The sequence below is a fragment of the Vipera berus genome (assembly GCF_964194415.1).
Source record: "Vipera berus genome assembly, chromosome: 6".
NCBI classification, from domain to species: Eukaryota; Metazoa; Chordata; class Lepidosauria; order Squamata; family Viperidae; genus Vipera; species Vipera berus.
The window spans coordinates 4,299,622-4,321,942 of record NC_138208.1 but is presented as its reverse complement, the minus strand read 5'-3'; the positions used below and the strand labels follow the sequence as shown (position 1 = coordinate 4,321,942).

At 46.1% G+C, this 22,321-nt stretch overlaps 1 protein-coding gene across 9 annotated transcripts in view; it reads left to right on the top strand.

The window, feature by feature from the left end:
• Window positions 1–1,413: 1,413 nt before the first annotated feature.
• Window positions 1,414–22,321, top strand: part of SRPK2 (SRSF protein kinase 2) — a 136,427-nt gene continuing 115,519 nt past the window's right edge. For 6 of the 9 annotated variants that reach the window (XR_014026942.1, XR_014026943.1, XM_081331312.1 and 3 more), the window contains exons 1-2: window positions 1,414–1,606; window positions 1,786–1,870. Coding sequence is in view for 4 of the 9 variants with exons in the window: in XM_081331312.1 (XP_081187438.1) it covers window positions 1,591–1,606; window positions 1,786–1,870 (101 nt within the window). In the remaining 5 variants the exon portion in view is untranslated. The remainder of the gene's footprint in view (window positions 1,607–1,785; window positions 1,871–22,321) is intronic. The other 3 variants (XM_081331311.1, XM_081331317.1, XM_081331316.1) reach the window with 3 other exon arrangements.

Genomic DNA, 22,321 nt, shown 5'->3' with positions numbered 1-22,321 from the left:
AAAAGAGCATTAACTTTCTTTCCAAGATCTCTTCCAAACCCCCAGGAGGAAACTCCCCAGTCCTATATCTTAATCTGTAGTGAATAATTCATCCATCATTCAACAAACATAGAAAAATTAATATTTAACTGACTCGGGAAAAGCCCAAAAGAAAGGAAGGATATACAGGTAGTCCTTGACTTACGAGTTGAGTCCAAAGGTTTTGTTGCTAAGTGAAACAGTTGTCAAGGTGAGTTTTGCCCCATTTTTCAGACCGTTTCTTGCCCTAGCTGTTAACTGAATCACTGCGGCTGTTAAGGCAGTAACACGGTTGTTAAGTGAATCGGGCTTTGCTCGTCAAAGGTCGCCAAAGGGGACCCCGAGATGTCATAAATATGAGCTGGCGGCCAAGCATCTGAATTTCGATCACGTGACCCTGAGGATGCTGAAACGGTCACCAAGTGTGAAAAAAACGATCCCGTTTCCCCCCCCCCAGCGCCGTTGTAACTTTGAATGGTCACCAAATCAACGGTTGTAAGTCGAGGACTTCCTGCAGCCATTTAAATTCCCCTGCCTACTCAACAGAGATATATTGTGGAGTGGAAAAAATGGATTGATTACATCCAGAATAAATATGGGACTAAAAAGTTTCATTTAGCATTTGAATAAGTATTGATTTGGTATTTATAGTGCTTGTCATTTTATAAGAGTTAAAGTGCGATAGACTTAATAGCTTATTGTTGTTTGTTTGCATATGGTAGATTATGATTGTTTTTACTTTTATACCTTGTATTTAGCTCTGGGAAGTCGGGGAGGGGGGAAGGGGAGGGAGGGAGGTGTTGGGGTGGGTTGGGAAGAGGGGAGGGGGTTGGGAGGGGTTTTGTTTTGTTAAAGATTAAATGTACTGAAAAACTTTTCAATAAAAAAAATAAAAAAATAAATAAATTCCCCTGCCTACTCATCCTCACTTTCCTCGCCTGGCAGCCCAGAAAAAGCCAAGGCTGGAGAGCCCTGCGGGTTTGCGCAAAGCATCACAATGCACAGGGCATCCCCTGAAAAAGCTTGCAAACGTTTTGATCGAGGGCTCTCCAAACCTGGCCGCTTTAAGACTTGTGGACTTCGACTCCCATGGCTGGCTGAGGAATTCTGGGAGTCGAGGTCCACAAGTCTTAAAGCGGCCAGGTTTGAAGAAGACCCCCTTGGTTTTGATGGAGCAGCTCAGGGGTCTTCAAACTTGGCCCTTTTATGACTTGTGGACTTCAACTCCCAGAATTCCTCAGCCAGCGTGGCTGGCTGAGGAATTCTGGGAGTTGAAGTCCACAAGTCATGAAAGGGCCAAGCTGCCCAGGGTGAGGTCAGGCCGCCTGCGCCTCCGGGAGGGCGGGGGACAGAAAAGGCGGGGGCGCCCTGAGGCTGCTGGGCCCGTCCGGTTGCCTAGCGACCTTCCCTCCGGCGCCGCCTCTCTCCCGGCGCGGCCCCAGCGCGCAGGCGCGGCCGGGCGTGAGGCGGCCCCGCTGTTCCTCTCGACTTGGCGCCCGGCATCGGTGGCGGGCAGGAGGCGGAGCGGGCTGCTCGTGTGGCTCCGAGCCAGGCCAGGTGGCCGGAGGGGCGATGAGCTCCCGGAAAGGTACCGCCGGAGGGGCCGGCTGAGGCTCACGGGGTCCCCGGAAGGGATGCGGGTCGCCGGGCGGGAGGCTCCAAACTGGTCCGGGGCTCCCCTGGCATCGTCAAGCGGGCGCCCGCGGGCGCCAATAATCTGTATTTTGCCTTCTTTTTTTTCCCCCCATCCCTTGACGCGTCCGGCAGTGCTGGCCTTGCAGGCCCGGAGGCGCCGCCCCAAACACCCCGCTGCGCCCGGCAGGAAGGAGAAGCACCCTCCGCACCCCAAAAAGTGAGTAGGGGCCGGTGTGTTTGTGTTGTTGCGGTGCCAGCCTTGCACCCGGGGCTGGGGGTGTGTGTGTCTGTCTGTCTGTGTCTCCGTGGTACATTGGCATTTTGCACGGCACAAAACTTTGCCTTCCTCCTCCTCCTCCTCCTCCTCCTCTTCCTGCTCCTCCAAACAGCTTTCCGGGTCTCTTTGTGCGTGTGAATGGGGGTCGACCTGCGTGTTCGCCCGCCTTTCGTGACATTGGGGAGGGGGAGAAAAACCCGGGTTGGGCATCTTGCCGATCTCGCCTTCCTGCTTGGTTTTTTTTTTTTGCAGGAGTTGGGATGCTGAAATTTCTTTTTTTCTTTTTTTCTTTTATTAAATTTATTATTTAAAAACATTGGACACGGTACAAACGGACTGACAAACCTTCTTGTCTACAATATTCATATATATATATATATATATATATATATATATATATATATATATATATATATATATATATATATATATATATACACCTAAAATACACTTAAATACACTTAAGATACAAATCAGTTAAGTATAATACAATACTACTTAGAACAGTGAACCAATCTGTAGGACCTAATAGAGACCTTCCTTTTGTTCCCGCCAAAGATAAAATTTATTCCAAATTCTGTAGTAATCTGATTGATCTTTATTTTTAAATTCCAGAGTTAATTTATCCATTTCTGCGCAGTCCCAAATTTTCCTAATTACCTCATTTTCTACTGGGATTTCATTCCTTTTCCAGTTTTGAGCAAATGACATTCTTGCTGCTGAATGCGGGGTGGGGGTCCTTTTCTCTGGCACCTGTTTTTATGGCTGTGTTTCCTTGCAAAGATCTTGACCTGCATGTGTGAATAGCCCTGGAGAACGACTTCAGAGCCGTTTCCGCCATTGCTGAGATTGATCCTTGCGCCCTAAGTAAGCATTTAATCTTCCTTCTCCTCTTCTGAGTCCAACAAGCGCCTTCCCTATTTCAGCCTGAAAAGCGGCACCCGTGGATGTAGCCAGGGGTTGATTTTTGCGCCGGGCGAGGGGATAAATTGGATCAAGCGGGATCTGCTGACGGTTCCCCCCCCCCAAAATCTTGCATCCAAAGTTCGATGTGAATTGCCCTCCCCAGAGTACTTCTTGTCAAAAGGGGTTGATTACCCACCCAGCCGGTGAAAAGGAATTGTCAGCTTGGAGTTGCACATCTCTTTCAAACCATTGTGAAGGTTGAGCGCACTTTTTCAGAGGCGCATCATTGTGCTCCGTTTTGATGCTGTGTTTCCCAGTATAGATCCATGTTTTCCAAATGTAGGATACTCCCGTTTTGTGACGCTTAAATCACAAGGTAGCTTGCGTGTAGAAACGTTGCATCGCGGCCAGGGAGGGACCTTAACGTGTCCGTGAAGGGTTGTATCACTTAATCATTTAGGTGACGTTATACAATATGTATTGCTTGTTCCTCCCTAGGATGAAGGATTCAAGCTAAGTTTCTCCCCCCCCCCTTGTTGTATTAGTTTTCGGGGTTCTTTTTTCTGCCTACAGAGACGCATTTGGTGATTAATTTAATTAGTTAATTTTAATTTTATTAGATTTATATACCGCCCTTTCCCGAAGGACTCAGGGCGGTTTACAGGCTTGTAAGCCGCCCTGAGTCTTCGGAGAAGGGCGGGATATAAATGGAATTAAAATAAAATAAAACAATAAATAAAAATTTTAAAATCACACCAATAGGAGTGATAGGAGCCTTTGCTGCAAATTGTAGCCATGTAGCTGCTAAAACGTGGACAATTTCAGCTAGGCTACAGTTTATTTCCTGGTTGTTTTTAGGAAAATTGTGCTGGAGGCTTTGGATTTTTATTAAATAGCTTTGGTTTTTGCGTCGTTCTTTTGTGTTGTCCTCCGTGTTATTCGGTCTTTTTTTTTTTTTTTGGAACCTCAGTGTCATCACTTCAGTGTCTTGAGACTGGCGATTTAATTAATTAAATTTTGAATTAATGTCTGGCAGGGCCCTGCTCCATCAGGGTAAACGGTTTTGAAAATCCTAAGAAGCCAAAACTGATTTTAACTCGGTAAGAACGCATATCGAGAAGTGGAAATGCATCTTAAGATAAATTAGCTTGTATTTTTCAAGAAACTCATTTCGCCATCTGCAGCGTTCGTTTGGCTCTAGATTTTAATATCCAGATTTTAATAGTGACCAAGAACATCTGACTTCAAGTTTGAGGCTGTCCCCGCGTGTGTTGATCGCTCGTTAATAAGCCAGGTCTGGCCGTAATGAAAAACTTGAGAATTGCCATGTCTTTTGTGTGATGCTGCTTCTAAAAAATGCTAAAAGAAGCCAGCTGGTTTAGAAATGGCAACCAGATACTTGATCTGGATAAAAAAAATACAGGAGAAACGTTATCCTTGATGAGGCTCCGGTTTGACATTCTTCCCCTCCTTCCTTCTTAAACCACCTGGATTAGAAATGGAGTCACTGCCTGTTTTCTAGTAACAAATTTGATTTTCCTATTTATCTTCACCTACAGCACCTTATCTGGGCTTAGCTAAGCTGCCTCAGGCCTGGTTAGTATTTGGGTATGAAATTGCCATGTAACAGCTGGGCAATATTGGGAAATGAAAATAAAATTAAAAAGGGGGGGGGGAAATAACAGTCCAGCTCCCCGCTGTAGGGAAGAGAACCACACGGACATATCCACAAAGGATATCCTTGATTATTCTTCCAGCGTGGGTGAAATTTGCACGTTGGCTACTCCAAGGCAGAAGCAAGCATCTGGCTTCGAATCTGGATTGTTCAGTGCATAAGGCTGCATCGCCTCCTGAAAAATATTCCCGCCGTCCATGTGTTTTTATTGCCTTCATTGATTCGAAGGTGGCCAGTGATTGAATATCCAGGGAAAAAAGGCAGTGGGATAAATTGATGGCTAGAGCTGTAGATCTCTGTTCACCTAGGCCAGCCATGGCGAACCTTTTAGAGACCGAGTGCCCAAACTGCAACCCAAAACCCACTTATGTATCGTCGGGTGTCGGGTGGGCATGGCCAATTGGGTGGGTGTGGCCAAATGGGTGGGTGTGGCCCATTAGGTGGGTGTGGCTATGCTGGTAACGGCAGACTGGATGGGACTAAAAAGTTCAATCCATCAATTCCAACTTTGCCAGATCTTTTTTATTTTTCCAGCGAGAAGTTGAAATTTATTTATTAATTTTTGATTGATTTTTTTTTTTTGCACACGACAGTGGAGGCCTAAAGCGAAAAGGTTCCGTAAAACCCAGCTGAAGGGCTAGGATTGGGGCGACGGCTCGTGTGCCCACAGAGAGAGCTCTGCGTGCCACCTGTGGCGCGCGTGCCATAGGTTCGCCACCACGGACCCAGGCAGATCATTAAATTGCATGACAGCTATCAGATGTGGGTGAGATCTGACACATTGGGAGGTCTCCACCCATCGTAACATGAATTAGTTCATTCACACATAATGGTATAGCCCAGGGGTCAGCAACCTGAAACAGTGAAAGAGCCACTCGGAACCGGTTCCCTCACAAAAGGAAAAACTGGGAGCCGCAAAAGTGTGCGCATGCGCATACATGCGTGCATGCGCAGAACAGGGTTTGACTGAAGAGTGGAGCCAAGGCGAGATATGCACCTACCCTGCATATTTGAATTGATTGGTTGAACTTTTTTAGTCCCACTTTTTTTTTTTTTGGACTACACATAGCAGAGGACTGGGAGCCGCAGGAGACGGCTGAAAGAGCCGGATGCGGCTCTGGAGCCGCAGGTTGCAGACCTGTGGTATAGCCTAATCGTTCCTCTTTTCTCTATACATCAGCTCCACGTTAATGCTGTCTGAAGTGAGTTTCCTCTTTGCTGTTGGTAATAATTCCATATCCATTCTTCTCATTGAGGATGGTGTGGAGGCAGCTGTATATCTTTGTTCCCAAGTCAGCCTTCAGCTGAGCCTGTGAGCCACAGCAGGATCTTGTAATGAATGAAAAGTTGACATTAATTATTCCAAAACAGAAGTGGTTTTTTTCCACCAAGAGGTTTCAGCTGGACGTATACCTGCCAGCTGGACATATACTGCCCCCGACCTCCGTTCATTCCGCCGGGACCTGAAGACCTGGCTCTTCGAGCTCTCTGGCCCAGGCTGAGAATTTTAATTTTAGTTTTAATCTTAATTTTAACTGGGGTTTTACTTATGCAGGGATGAATATAATTTTTTTTAATCTGTTTTTAACTTTTGTATCTCTGTTTTTTAATCACCCTGTAAACCGGCCTGAGTCCTTCGGGAAAGGGCGGTATATAAATGTAATAAAATAAAAATAAAAAAATAAAAATAAATTGTACGTATGTTGAGCAAGCCACGGCCTTTTAAGATACGTCGTTTTCCTCCAGTCCTTAACTGCTGAGGGAGGGGGGGGGGGAAATATTGCATTTAAGCACTGAAGCGTTTTCCAATGCTAGAATCCAATTTCTTAGCTCCAGTGGCCGCACTTTTGTCCCTGATGCAGTAAAATTAGGCCAAAGTACCGAATCTTCAGCTGTCTTTATTTACTTATGACCTCAGTTCAGCCCAACCTGTCTTTTGCTAAGGGAGACATTTGTGAGGTGAATTTTTTTGCCCCACTTCACGACCTTTCCTGGCCACGGCTGTTAAGGGAATCGACGCAGCGGTTCAGCGAGTTACACAGCCGTTAAGCGAATCTGGCTTTCCCCATTGACTTTGCTTTTCAGAAGGTCGCCAAAGGGGACCTCGGGACACTGCAGCCGTCATAAATGTGAGTCGGTTGCCGAGCACCTGAATTTTGATCCCGCGTCCGCGGGGATGCTGCAGCGGTTGTAAGTGTGAAAAATGGTCATAAGTCACTTTTTTTCATTGCCGTTGTAACTCCGGACGGTGGCTAAATGAACTGTTGTAAGTCAGGGGCTACGGTACCTGTACTAAGTTTTTATTCCATGTTTCTTAAATATATATTTTTGGTCAACTCAAGAGTGCAAACTTACCTAATAAATCCTGCCTCCTATTTTCAACAACGACCCTGTAAGGTAGGCTGGGCTGAGAGAATGACCGATGCAAAGTCATTAAGTTGGCTTTCATGCCTAAACTGATTATAAATCCGTTTCCTTGTATCTTGGCCTTAACCACTACCCCAAAATAGCTCTATAGAACCGAGCTTTCTTATAAAGGGGGGAAAAAAGCATTGGAAACAGCGCCATCCAATTTCTTAGGAGTTATCCTACATCAGGGGTAGACAACCTTGTCTCTTTTATGACTCGTGGACTTCAACTCCCAGAATTCTTCAGCCAGCCTGGCTCAGGAATTCTGGGAGTTGAAGTCCACGAGTCCTAAAAGAGCCAAGTTTGCCTACCTCTGTGCTACATGTTCCTCACTTTGCCCCTAATTCATTTATTTATTTAGAAGATTTATACGGCCACCTACTCACTCTCAGTGACTCTGGGCCACTTACAAAGGCCTGATGCTGTTCTTCACTTACAACTCAACCTTCCCTTTGTAGAAGCTCGTAGGATCGTCTTCCAAGTACAGATCGTCCTCGATTTACAAAGTTCATTTAGTGACTGTTCAAAGTTACAAGGGCGCTGAAAAAAAAGGGACATGACTCATTTTCACACTTACGACCGGTTGATGCATCCCCAGGGCCGGGCGAGCAAAATTCAGACGCTTGGCAACTGGTTCATACTTACGACCGTCGCCGTGTCCCCAGAGTCACGGGGTCAACTTTTTGCAACCTTCTGACAAGCAGTGTCAGTGTGTGTGGGGGGGGGGAAAGCCAGATTCACTTAACAACCGGGTTACCGACTTAGCAAGCGCAGGGATTCGCTTAGCGACGGCGGCAAGGAAAGTCGTAAAATGGAGCAAAATTCGAGTAACCAACGTTCCCTTTAGCAACTTACATTTTGGGCCCAATTGCGATTGTCAGTCGAGGACCACCTGCTTCAAATCAGGCACCTCAGATGATTCTTTGGCCCAGTTAATCCTGCTAAGATGTTTACTTTCTGCTGGAGGAAAAAAACACACAGTCTTGACTAATTGTGGCTTGTCGGCCTGTTTTTTTTTTTCAAGCTAGCGAAGGTAGTGAGCTGTTGACCTGGATTGCAGGTCAAGCTCCTTAATGGTAGGGTAGATTCTTCTAGATCTTTCTCTTTACTTATCTTCACAAGAGCCTTCCTCCCTTACACAGAAGAGTGTTCGAATTACTCAGGAATGTCTAGGACAGGGGTAGGCAACCTCGGCTCTTTTATGACTCATGGACTTCAACTCCCAGAATTCCTGAGTCAGAGATGCTGAGGGGAAAGGGAGAGGTTTCCAAGCTGAGCCATGCTGGCTGAGGAATTCTGGGAGTTGAAGTCTACGAGTCATCAAAGAGCCAAGGTTGCCTACCCCTGGTCTAGTCTCTTCTTAACAACCTCCAGCGATGGCTCAGGAATTCTGGGAGTTGAAGTCCATGAGTCATAAAAGAGCCGAGGTTGCCTACCCCTGGTCTAGGAGAGTCCCACGGTTCAGTTCTGATCAGGAAGCTTTGAATTTTAATTTTGGCCAGAAATACGGGGTGATTGTATTTCTGCCCAAACGATTGGCCTTCGGTCTACTAACATCCAAGATTTTCTTTTCTTTAAAAAAAACCAACCAAAACTTTTACCTGCATTGCATTTTATATTTGGATGTTTGCTTAGAAAAGCAAGCTGTCACAAATCGAGCTGACTCCATACCGTTTAGTCTTTTTACGGATGGTTTAGATTTTTATTTTTTATTTATTTTTTGGCTTATTTTGTCCCAGGCCTGTTTTGAGTTTCTTCCAATTTATAGCTTCGGAGTTTAGTCGAAAGTTTTGTAAACTTTGCCTTATTTGAAAGTGCACCTTGGCAGCTCTTTTTTTTTTCATACTCTGACATTTGACAGACATTTCCTGTGTAGGTTTCTGGTTGCAAGCCAGAATTTTGATGACCCAGTCAAGAATCTAAAAAGCTTTTTGCTATATAACTGCTTTAGTAATCTTTTAGTGCAAGTCTGAAATAGTTAATAAGCAGCATGTTGTAACCCTCAGTTCCCTAAGAACACACACACACACACACACACTATTTAAAACACAATAGAATTGACCAGCTGACTGGCTAACCGTACAGACAGGACCATGCTGATGAATTGACTCCTGCTTTTCTGACCAGCGGATACAAACGAATCCTGGGAGATAGTGCCGCAGAAAGGAAGAATTAATACAAACAGTGTGGGTGTAAAGCCTTCCCACCAAAGCTGTAAAATCAACATGTACCGGTATTTCACTAAAACAGAACCAGAAACTTAAATGTACTGTGGAAGGATTTAGAATTACTGTACTGTATAGAACAGGGGTAGGCAACCTCGGCTCTTTTATGACTGGTGGACTTCAACTCCCAGAATTCCTGAGTCAGCTATGCTATGCTGACTCAGGAATTCTGGGAGTTGAAGTCCATGAGTCATAAAAGAGCCGAGGTTGCCTACCCCTGGTATAGAACATAAGGCTTTAAATGTAGTTTAAACCCGAATAGAATAGAATGTTTTGTTTTTGCAGCTGTTTTAATGTATGCATTAAAGGGCATAAAAATAAACCATTGATAGAATATTCGGGGTTATTTATTTATTTATTTATTTATTTATTTATTTATTTATTTATTTATTCGGTTTATATACCGCCCTATTCCCAAAGGACTCAGGGCGGTTTACAAGGCAAAATTTAAAAACAATCCAATATAAAATTAAAATAAATTAAAATAAATTAAATTAAGTCTAGCCACAAAAATTAAATCACAATTTAAAAACATTAAACCCCTCAGTCCAGACCAAACGAGAGGGGTTGAACGGTGGGGTCTCTGCGCGCACGCGCGCACGCGCGCGCACACACACACACACACACACACACTGCAAGTAATCCATTCTTTGGAGTAAGATGCTACCCAAATGCCGTGGTGGTGGTCTTTGCCGTTCGGTGCCAAATTCCGGAACGTTGCCTAAATTTGATGATAAGCTGAATCAGCTGAGCTGACGTCGTAGAATTTCTGTTGGTGAATAGAAGTTGCAAAAGTGTTTGAAAGCTTGCACCGCTCGGAATTAGGGCAGCTTTGCTGCTTGATGCTGCACGATATCAAATCATCTCTACTTGTTATATATCATTAATTAAAAATAACTCGTCGGTTCTCCATTGGCCCAGCTGAATTGTTTTGGTGCTGGCAGTGGAATAGCTGCCTTCCTTTTGTGGGTTCAAAGAAAAAAAAAGAAGGAAGTGGTCAGTCTGAATAGTTGCATGAATAGAATAGAACGATGGCATTATCTCATTTACGTGTGCTCCACAGATTGTTTACTATAATAATAACAACTGAAGGCTTCAGAAAAGGTACGATCAACACATTAATTTTCTTTAAATTTGTATTTTGCAAACTGAGGCAGCTAATCTGTTTAGCTGTGGCTGTTTAAATATAGGTATGATTGAGTGATCCACCTCTGGAATTTTACCCAAGCACGTTTCACTCCACATTATTCCAAATATTTTCTCACAAGGAACATTCCTAAGAGGTTTTTCTGCCCTAATATTTAATTCTGTGACCATAAATATATTTGGGGTGTCCATTGGTGTTGAGTGCTGTATATCTCCCGGCCAATAGAAAAAATGATTAAGGGAATTATTATTATTTTTAATTTAACTTTTCTACGTCGATCAAGGAAAACAATTAAATAGGAATAAGCATATATTTTAAACGTTGCTTGCACAATTGCTATCTGTAACTAAACATTAATAGGGCCGACATTCCTGTGGCTAATTTTTCGGAGGTTTAGGATGAACAAAATTAAAGACGACACATCAAGAAATCAGCCGCTTTGGAAATGGTTCAAGTTTTGTCTCCTTGAAACACGAATCGCTCAACTTCGCAAAAGGAGGCTGTTTTGTTTTCGTTTTCAGAATGAAACGGGGTTTTTGTCCCCCTTCCATTTCATGTACAACTGTAAAAGGCTTTCAAAACAATTCTTTTCTTTGACAGAAATGGAGGCTTTGCTAAGTTTAGACCAGCGCATAAAAACAAAGGACGAAATGTTCTAAGCCTTTAATGCTGTGCAACCATTGGAGAAATTTCAGAACTGTCAGAACTCACTGCTTTGGCAAACCTTGCCTTGCTAAGCTATATTGCGCTAATATCCTGGTTTGGTTTTGCTGGTCGCTCTCAAAATCAAAGCACATTATATACTTCCGGACGGTAGCTAACTCCAGAGAAGAGGAATTAAATCTGCTTCGGGTTTGGGGCGGTTTATTCACGTCGAAAACATCACAATTCAAATAAGGTGTGCTACGCAACACAAAATTTAAAATTTAAAAGCCAACACAGTGCTAGGCTGCCTTAACGGAGGGATAGAATCAAGATCAGGTGAAGTGTTAATACCGCTTTACAAGGCCTTGGTAAGACCACACTTGGAACACTGCGTCCAGTTTTGGTCACCATGATGTAAAAAAGATGTTGAGACTCTGGAAAGAGTGCAGAGAAGAGCAAGAAAGATGATCAGGGGGTTGGAGGGAAAAACATACAAGGAACGGTTGCAGGAATTGGGTATGTCCAGTTTAATGAAGAGAAGGACTAGGGGTGACATGATAGCAGTGTTCCAGTATCTCAGGGGTTGCCCCAAAGAAGAGGGAGCCAAGCTATTCTCCGAAGCACCTGAAGGCAGGACAAGAAGCAACGGATGGAAACTAGTCAAGGAGAGAAGCAACCTGGAGCTAAGGAGAAACTTCCTGACAGTTAGAACAATTAACCAGTGGAACAACCTGCCTCCAGAAGCTGTGAATGCTCCAAAACTGGAAGTTTTTAAGAAGAGACTGGACAGCCATTTCTCTGAAATGCTATAGGGTTTCCTGCCTGAGCAGGGGGTTGGACTAGATGACCTCCAAGGTCCCTTCCATCATCATCATCATCATCATCATCATCATCATTATTATAATTATTATAAAACTTTTATTCATTAAACATGAACCTCAGTCAACTGAACACTGAAATTGACTGTCACTAATGGTTGACACGGGTTGCTGCCAGCATCCTAGCTATCAACCAGGTATCTCCTTAAAATGTTGTTGTTGTTGTTGTTGTTATTATTATTAAATGTAAAATACAAAATCAAAACAGGTACAAGTTAAACAGATCTTCCCCAGAAATAGCAACGTCAATTGCGTTCTGTTGTGCTGCCGTGAGGTCTGCAAGCGCATACTGATCGGCGCACGAAAGGATAGGTAGGTGGTGGTGTCTGCATGTCGCCACCATCGCAAAGGGCAGAAGGCACCGGATAACCCAGTTTGTTCACAGGGCGTGTTGGATCCTGTTGTGTCCGTGCGCAGCCTATTCAGTGATTTCGATACTGTACTTTTCAGCTCATACAAGACTCGGGAGCCAGCTCCAACTAGCGTGTTGGCTCCTTGTTGCTTTCCAGAGGTCCACTCTGCTTTCAAGAATACTTTGAAGTCTTACGTCAGGGGTCCTCACACATGGCCACTTTAAGACTTGTGGACTTCAACTCCCAGAATTCCGACTGGGGAATTCTGGGAGTTGAAGTCCACAAGTCTTAAAGTGGCCAAGTTTGAAGACCCCTGTCTTCCGTCAACCTAAGAAAGCTTTTCCTGGATTTTAATCTTTGATAAGCTGCCTGTAGGTCATAGTGGGGCGGGGCGTTTCTGGCAGTTACTTTGATACTGCGTGATACAGCTAACCCTCGACTTACAACAGTTCATTTAGCGACTGTTCAAAGTTACAACGGCACTGACTTACGGCCGTTTGTCAACAATTGCGACCTTTGCAGCACCCCCCCCCCAGGGTCACGCGATCAAAATTCAGACGTTGGGCAACTGGTTCGTAATTTCTGACCGTTGCCGTGCCCCAGGGTCACGTGATCGATCCCCTTTTAGGAAGCCGGATTCACTTAACAACCGGGTTACTGACTTATCAACTGCAGCGATTCACTTAACAACCGAGGCAAGAAAGGTCGTAAAACGGAGCAAAACTCACTTAAAAGCCATCTCGCTTAGCAACATATACTTTGGGGGTCAATTGTGGTGGTAAGTCGTGGACTAACTGGGATTACACAGGGAGGCAAAGAGTGGTGCTTTTGACAATGAAACCTATTCAAGAAATATATTCTTTTGAAATCCTGGGGTGATAAATATTGCACCGACAAGTGAGCTATAATAGTCCTTTAGTGATGAGTGGATATAGAGAGGGAGTACAAAGCACCGAAGGTGGGAGTTATTTATAAAATACCCGTTTATAAAATATCAGTTGTCAGAGTGAACCAGTAGGTGGCCACATATCAACTTGAAAATTTAGTGAAAACGAGAGTAAAAATGCAACGATTAAGGCTAGACAAAATCTTAGTTAAAATTTTACATATTTTTTTTTTTAAAAATGAATACGTGAAGGGAGTTTTTCAAGTGTAATTAAAATTCGTCTTTATGGATAGTTGATAGTAAAAATGACCTCACGCTGGCTAAAAGGACATCTGTATTCTCTCAATGTACAGGTCGGCCTCGACTTCCAATAGTTCGTTTAGGGGCTGTTCGAAGTTACGGTGGGACTGAAAAAGCGACTTACGACCGTTTTTCAGACTTACAGCTGTTGCAGCCTCCCCAGGGTCACGTGATCAAAATTCGAACCCTTGGCGACTGACTCATAGTTATGACGGTTGCCGCGTCCCGGGGGCAGGTGATCCCCTTTCGACAAGCAACGTCAGTGGGGAAGCCAGCTTCATTTAACGACCAGTTGACTAATTTAACATTTGCAGTGGTTGAACAAGAGGGCTACCTATATTAGTTCTCTTAAGCCCCCCATCAGACACTCAATATCTCTGGAGACTGCTACGTTGAAGAACACACACACACACACACACACACACACACACACAGAGTCGATCAAGTTATAATTATAAAAAAAAGGATGTGACAAATCAGATTAATTTGAGTGAAAAGGAATACAAAGAATGCAAAGTGTTTTAACTAATAAGGAAAATGAAAGAGCGAAGTAATCATGAGACCGGTTAAAACTCTGTGTGTTTTTTTTTTTAAAGATAACCAAAATATGAATACCATCTGAGGACTGTGAATTGTTTGCTTTGCTTAGGTAGATAAGAAAATAAACTAAAATAGAAACAAGAATGGAAACAGGACAGGTATGCCTCTTCCAAAGTGAATTGGATTTTGAATGCCCCCCAAGGTTTCAGCGTAAATTAGATCATAGTTCTTTTGCGAAGTCCAAAGAGTTGTGGGTCTAAGTTCATTATGGTATCCTTTAATTAACCAGCTTGGAAAAATAATGCAGGATATTATTTATAGTATGGTATGGATATTCATTCCTCAAAGCACAAAGTGTAGTAACAAAGATGACTAGGGGACTGGAGGCTAAAACATATAAGGAACGGTTGGTGGAATTGGGTAGGTCTAGTTTAATGAAGAGAAGGACGAGGGGGGACATGATAGCTGCCTTCCAGTATCTCAGGGGATGCCCCAAAGAAGAGGGAGTCAAGCTATTCTCCAAAGCATCCAAAGGCAGGACAAGAAGAAAAGGATGGCAACTCATCAAGGAGAGAAGCAACCTAGATCGAAGGAGAAACTTCCTGACAGAACAATTAACCAGTGGAACCACCTGCCTCCAGAAGCGGTGAATGCTCCAACACTGGAAGTTTTTCAGAAGAGATTGGACAGCCATTTGTCTGAAATGGTATAGGTTCTCCTGCTTGAGCTAGGGGGCTGGACTAGAAGACCTCCCAGGTCCCTTCCAGCTTCTATTCTATTCTATTCTATTCTATTCTATTCTATTCTATTCTATTCTATTCTATTCTATTCTATTCTATTCTATTCTATTCTATTCTATTCTATTCTATTCTATTCTATTCTATTCTATTCTATTCTACTCTACTCTACTCTACTCTACTCTACTCTACTCTACTCCTATTTCTATTCTATTCCTATTTCTATTTCTGCTCTATTTTTATTCTATTCTTGTTTCTGTTCCTATTCCATTCCTAATTCTATTGTATTCTATTCTATTCTACTCTACTCTACTCCTATTTCTATTCTATTCCTATTTCTATTTCTATTCCTATTTTTATTCTATTCCTCTTCCTCTTCTACTCTATTCTACTCTATCCCTATCCCTATCCCTATCCCTATTCTGTTCTATTCTATTCTATTCTATTCTATTCTATTCTATTCTATTCTATTCTATTCTATTCTATTCTATTCTATTCTATTCTATTCTATTCTATTCTATTCTATCCTACTCCTACTCCTACTCCTACTCCTACTCCTACTCCTACTCCTACTCCTACTCCTACTCCTATAATTTTTGTAAGCATCATTTGCATGTCTTAAAATTTCTTCACTCATTTCCCCATTTTTAGTAAAAAAAAAAAATCTTACTAAGACATGCAAATTCATCAACTTTCCCCCCCCCACCCCAATATGCAGGTTGCTATTGTTTCATCTTGTCAAACGAACACCGTACTCTTTTGACAGGTTGATTTTTCAGAACCACTCTCCTCATTCTATCATCCGATATATCTAAAATTTCCAGCACTTTTGTGACGGAATATAACAGGCTGGATTTACCAGGAAGAAGGAGTACATTCGGAAGAATACAAGAGAACTCAGTCCAGAAAATTTCGGGCTAAGTTGTGATTGTAAGTTGAGGACTATCTGTAATGTTGCTTGGACACCCACCCACCCACCCACCCTCCCCCCCATTTTCCCAATGCTGCTTCAAGATCCGTCACTTTATTTGAATTCGTTTCTCTTCGGCGTATGACATGTTGTGCGACTGGGGTGTTTCTGTGGCAACATGACTCAGTCTGTATTCTTGTGAATATTCATCGTACGCCCTTTGCATCTAGCGTTCATTTTTGTTTGTTTTTTAAATTTATCTTTTTATTTCGGCAGCCGGGGAGGGGGTAATACACGGGCATTTTGGACTCAAGAAATTTTGATAGAGTCCATGTAGCTTTCTTCCATGTCCGAATCCATAGGATACCACTCTCGGGTGCCTTGATTGATGACACTTTCTGCCAATTTCTCACTGCTTTTTCTGACAGGTTTTTTTTTAATAAGTAGCGCACATAGCAACTTTAATAACGGTAGTAGCCAAAATTGTGGAAACCTTTTGGGGAAAAGTGTCCAGTTAGAAATGCCACCTTTGGTTAAGTTTCCACCCATTTTTCCTTCTAATTTCTTTACAACTGTAGCCTTGTTCACTTAATATTACTATTTTACATCGCTTTCTGGGCAGTCAGTTGACTCTTTGCACCATTACCGTATATACTTGAGTATAAGCCAACTCGAGTATAAGCCGAGACCCCCAATTTCACCCCCAAAAACTGGAAAAAGTTGTTGACTCGAATATAAGCCGATCCGCCGTTCTGCAAGCCTCTGCCGCCAGCAGAGGCTCGATCCGCCATTTTGCAAGCCTGAATACACAGGAATACCCTGTGTGGCCGCGGCTCTCGGGGAAGCCCTGGCTGTCAGCTTCCTCGCTCCACGCTGCCATTCGGGGCCCGCGCGTTCCCCGGGCAAATCGCGGCGCCCAGCAGGCGAGGAAACACGCCCGCTCCAGTCGCCCCCCCTTCCCTCAGGAGACGCGAAGCAAGTGACCGCCCGGAGCTTACCGAGGACTTGCTTCGGTGCTTCCAGGATCGCGCGCACCTCTCCCAAGCCACCGCCGTCCGGAGACCTGCCGAAGTTTGGGGAGGTTTGGGGAGGTGCGCGCGCACCTCCCCAAACCTCCCCAAACGTCGGCAGGTCTCCGGACCTCTGCGCCCTGCCTGCCTGCTTCTTTCCGCAGCGGAAAGAAGCAGGCAGGCAGGGCGCAGAGGAACGGAGACCCGGCGACGTTTGGGGAGGTTTGGGGAGGCGCCCAAACCTCCCCAAACGTCGGCAGGTCTGCGCGGAGGAACGGAGACCTGGGGAGGTTTGGGGAGGTGCCCAAACCTCCCCAAACGTCGGCAGGAGGAACGGAGACCTGCCGACGTTTGGGGAGGCGCCCAAACCTCCCCAAACGTCGGCAGGTCTGCGCGGAGGAACGGAGACCTGCCGAGGTTTGGGGAGGCGCCCAAACCTCCCCAAACGTCGGCAGGAGGAACGGAGACCTGCCGACGTTTGGGGAGGTTTGGGGAGGCGCTCAAACCTCCCCAAACCTCGGCAGGTCTGCGCGGAGGAACGGAGACCTGGGGAGGTTTGGGGAGGCGCCCAAACCTCCCCAAACGTCGGCAGGAGGAACGGAGACCTGGGGAGGTTTGGGGAGGCGCCCAAACCTCCCCAAACGTCGGCAGGTCTGCGCGGAGGAACGGAGACCTGGGGAGGTTTGGGGAGGCGCCCAAACCTCCCCAAACGTCGGCAGGAGGAACGGAGACCCGGCGACGTTTGGGGAGGTTTGGGGAGGCGCCCAAACCTCCCCAAACATCGGCAGGTCTGCGCGGAGGAACGGAGACCTGGGGAGGTTTGGGGAGGTGCCCAAACCTCCCCAAACGTCGGCAGGAGGAACGGAGACCTGCCGACGTTTGGGGAGGTTTGGGGAGGCGCCCAAACCTCCCCAAACGTCGGCAGGTCTGCGCGGAGGAACGGAGACCTGGGGAGGTTTGGGGAGGCGCCCAAACCTCCCCAAACGTCGGCAGGTGTCCGTTCCTCCGTGCCCTGCCTGCCTGCTTCTTTCCGCTGTGGAAAGAAGCAGGCAGGCAGGGCGCAGAGGAACGGAGACCCGGCGACGTTTGGGGAGGTTTGGGGAGGCGCCCAAACCTCCCCAAACGTCGGCAGGTCTGCGCGGAGGAACGGAGACCTGGGGAGGTTTGGGGAGGTGCCCAAACCTCCCCAAACGTCGGCAGGAGGAACGGAGACCTGCCGACGTTTGGGGAGGTTTGGGGAGGCGCCCAAACCTCCCCAAACGTCGGCAGGTCTGCGCGGAGGAACGGAGACCTGGGGAGGTTTGGGGAGGCGCCCAAACCTCCCCAAACGTCGGCAGGAGGAACGGAGACCTGCCGACGTTTGGGGAGGTTTGGGGAGGCGCCCAAACCTCCCCAAACGTCGGCAGGTCTGCGCGGAGGAACGGAGACCTGGGGAGGTTTGGGGAGGCGCCCAAACCTCCCCAAACGTCGGCAGGAGGAACGGAGACCTGGGGAGGTTTGGGGAGGCGCCCAAACCTCCCCAAACGTCGGCAGGTCTGCGCGGAGGAACGGAGACCTGGGGAGGTTTGGGGAGGCGCCCAAACCTCCCCAAACGTCGGCAGGAGGAACGGAGACCCGGCGACGTTTGGGGAGGTTTGGGGAGGCGCCCAAACCTCCCCAAACATCGGCAGGTCTGCGCGGAGGAACGGAGACCTGGGGAGGTTTGGGGAGGTGCCCAAACCTCCCCAAACGTCGGCAGGAGGAACGGAGACCTGCCGACGTTTGGGGAGGTTTGGGGAGGCGCCCAAACCTCCCCAAACGTCGGCAGGTCTGCGCGGAGGAACGGAGACCTGGGGAGGTTTGGGGAGGCGCCCAAACCTCCCCAAACGTCGGCAGGAGGAACGGAGACCTGCCGACGTTTGGGGAGGTTTGGGGAGGCGCCCAAACCTCCCCAAACGTCGGCAGGTCTGCGCGGAGGAACGGAGACCTGGGGAGGTTTGGGGAGGCGCCCAAACCTCCCCAAACGTCGGCAGGAGGAACGGAGACCTGGGGAGGTTTGGGGAGGCGCCCAAACCTCCCCAAACGTCGGCAGGTCTGCGCGGAGGAACGGAGACCTGGGGAGGTTTGGGGAGGCGCCCAAACCTCCCCAAACGTCGGCAGGAGGAACGGAGACCTGCCGACGTTTGGGGAGGCGCCCAAACCTCCCCAAACGTCGGCAGGTCTCCGTTCCTCCGCGCCCTGCCTGCCTGCTTCTTTCCGCTGCGGAAAGAAGCAGGCAGGCAGGGCGCGGAGGAACGGAGACCTGCCGACGTTTGGGGAGGTTTGGGGAGGTGCGCGCGCACCTCCCCAAACCTCCCCAAACTTCGGCAGGTCTCCGGACGGCGGTGGCTTGGGAGAGGTGCGCGCGATCCCGGAAGCACCAAAGCCTCGGCCGCGCACAAGTCCTCGGTAAGTTTTTTTGTTGACTGGAGTATAAGCCGAAGTGGAATTTTTCAGCCCAAAAAGTGGGCTGAAAAATTCGGCTTATACTCAAGTATATACGGTACTTTAATTTTATTGCGTTTTACAAGCTCACTAAATGAAAGGACACACACACAAAAACCCAACCAAATTAATAGCGATCACATAACACACGGACAAATGTCCTCCTCCCGGCTGCAATACATGACATCAGTAACTGGATCCTACTGTGATCTGATTGGCTCATTGCCAAAACAAGATTATGCCCGATTGGCTCTCTAAACACTCGTGTTCATTGGCTACAATCAGATGAAGGAAAGCTATCTGATATCAACCTAAGCATGTTGTGCTTCCTTTTTCTGGTTATTTGGCTATAACCTTTCATAGAATGCAGTACAGATAATTGAACAAACTTTGTTGCATTATGATCTTGACTAAATTATCTTTCCATTGATATATAATTTTATGGTACCACTCCAAAAGAAAAGTGGTGTTATTAGCCATCAAACCTCAAAAATGCACTTTTCCCAAAAGGTTTCCACAATTTTGGCCACTACTGTGTGTCCATCAAAAAAAATGTCGTCTTCTGACGGCCGTTTGATCTCTGAATGGACATAGGCCTCAAGTCTGCGGATTCGGATTTGGAACAGTTTTATGGCAAGAACAAACATTCTCGAGGGTACACAAGAACAAAAGCGAGTTAAAAGATGGATGAAGGAGACCGTTGGGCAAGGAATGACATTAAATGAGGTTATGGCTGAAGGATCTGAGCAGCCTTATACGACCTGGAGGACCCTGAATAGGTTGAGAATTGGCAGTGTCTAAATATAAAATCAACATGCTCAAGTGGAAACTCTTAGATAAGAACACACTGTGTGAATGTGGAGAGACACAGTCATAGAGGTTGTTGTTGTTAGTTGCGAAGTCTTGTCCGACCCCTCGCGACCCCATGGACAATGTTCCTCCAGGCCTTCCTGTCCTCTACCATCTTCTGGTCCATTTAAGCTCACGCCTCCTGCTTCAGCAACTCCATCCAGCCACCTCATTCTCTGTCGTCTCCTTCTTCGCTTGCCCTCAACCTTTCCCAGCATGAGGCTCTTCTCCAGTGAGTCCTTCCTTCTCATTAGGTGGCCAAAGTATTTGAGTTTCCACTTCAGAATCTGGCCTTCCAAAGAGCAGTCAGGGTTGATCTCCTCTAGGACTGACCGGTTTGATCGCCTTGCAGTCCAAGGGACTCGCAGGAGTCTTCTCCAGCACCATAGTTCAAAGGCCTCAATTCTTCAGCGCTCAGCCTTTCTTACGGTCCAACTTTCACAGCCATAGTCATCGCAGACAGTCATCTAAATATGAGCCAGCCATGTGTGCGGCAGCAGCCAAAAAAGCCAACGCAATCCTAGGCTGCACTAACAGAGGGATAGAATCAAGATCACGTGAAGTTCTACCGCTTTACCAAGCCTTGGTAAGACCACACTTGGAACACTGCCTCCAGTTTTGGTCGTTATATGATAAAAAAAGATGTTGAGACTTTGGGGGGAAAAAAGTGCAGAGAAGAGCAACAAAGACGATGAGGGGGCTGGAGGCCAAAATATACGAAAAACGGTTGCGGGAATTGGGTATGTGTAGTTTAATGAAGAGAAGGGTGAAGGGTGACATGATAGCAGTCTTCCAATATCTCAGGGGCTACCACAAAGAAGAGAGAGTCCAGCTATTCTCCAAAGCACCAGAAGCGACGGATGGAAACTCATCAAGGAGAGAAGCAACCTAGAACTAAGGAGAAACTTCCTGACGGTGAGGACAATTAACCAGTGGAACTACCTGCCTCCAGAAGCTGTGAATGCTCCAACACTGGAAGTTTTTAAGAAGAGACCGGACAGTCATTTGTCAGAGCCCAGCCCACCTGCTGATATGTCGGCTACCACGTGCCAATAATAATTTATTTTTGGCCTACCGAAAAGGTGGCTTCATCCTGGCAGTTTAAAGTTGTTCTATACAGTACACGGAAGAAGTCTGCCGTTTCATTCTGCTCTAGGTTAATGGAATTTTGCTTGCTGCTCGATATCCCCTCCTCTCCACTTTATCTTCTTATATCATTTGCTGTCCACTTTCCTTCCCTTTCTCAACACAAAATGCCAGGTTCTCTGCCAGCTGCATTGCTGGATCTCCTAATGCACTCTTAACTCTTCTTTTTTTTCTTCCTAGCATCGATTTTTCTTCTTTTCTTGCTGATCTGGAGAAGCGATCGATAATTGTCAGTAGATCACCGGTTCCCGTCTGATTTTTTTTTTGCTTTCATAACTCCACGGATGACGGTGTCGGCCGTTTTTCTAGAGAAGGCGGCGCATTTTTTTTTCTTCCTTAAGCTAAAGAGAAGTGCTTTGGGTGTTATTGGTTGAAGATCTGCCGTTGGATTTCTCCGACGATTTCTCTCTTCTGCAAGCTCAAAGGCTTCCTTTGCAAATGCCGCTTGACGTTTTTTTTTAGCCTTTTCATTCACACAATCCAATTTAAGTAGGCGTGCGCCTCAAGAGTCCCTTTCATAAGCAGCGAGCTTCGTGCTGCGTGCCTTGCGCTTGATTTCGTCGCCCCTTTTAGCGTCCCATTTCGCTTACGCCAAACTAGCATCTAGAAGTGGAACAGATAAAACGTCTTTAACAACGGGTTCAGCGGTTTTCCTCTTTTTTTTAGCTTTCTGTGAAGACTGGCGTGTTTTTTTAAAAAAATTATTACTTTATTTTATCTGCAGGTATTTTGAGCCCAAAATTTCTGTTGTTAAAATGAGGCGTTTGTGAAGTGGGTTTAGCCTTGTTTCACGACTTATCATGCCGCGGTTGTTAAATGAACCGCTGCAGTTGTCAAGTTAGTAACCCGGTCGTTAAGCGAATCTGGCTTCCCCAGATGGACTTTGCTAGTCTGAAGGTCGCAAAAGGGGATTGCATGACACACACACACCCTGGACGTTGCAACGGTCATAACTCTGAATCAGTTGCTGAGCCTCAGAATTTTGATCCCAAACGATCGTGTGGATGGATGCTGCAAAAGGTCGTAACAGTGAAAAATCAGTCATAATTCACGAGTTTCAGTGCCGTTGTAGCTTTGAATGGTCACTAAATGAACTGTTGTAAGTCAAGGGTCTACCTGTATTTTAATAACAACCTCGAGGATTTTGCTTTGCTCTCGTTTTTCTACATAACAGCAGCGGTGAGATTCAGGCGGTTTGCACCGCTTTCGGCAGAGGTAAAGGTAAAGGTTCCTCCGCACATGCGTGCTAGTCATTTCCGACTCTAGGGGCCGGTGCTCATCTCCGTTTCAAAGCCGAAGAGCCAGCGCTTGT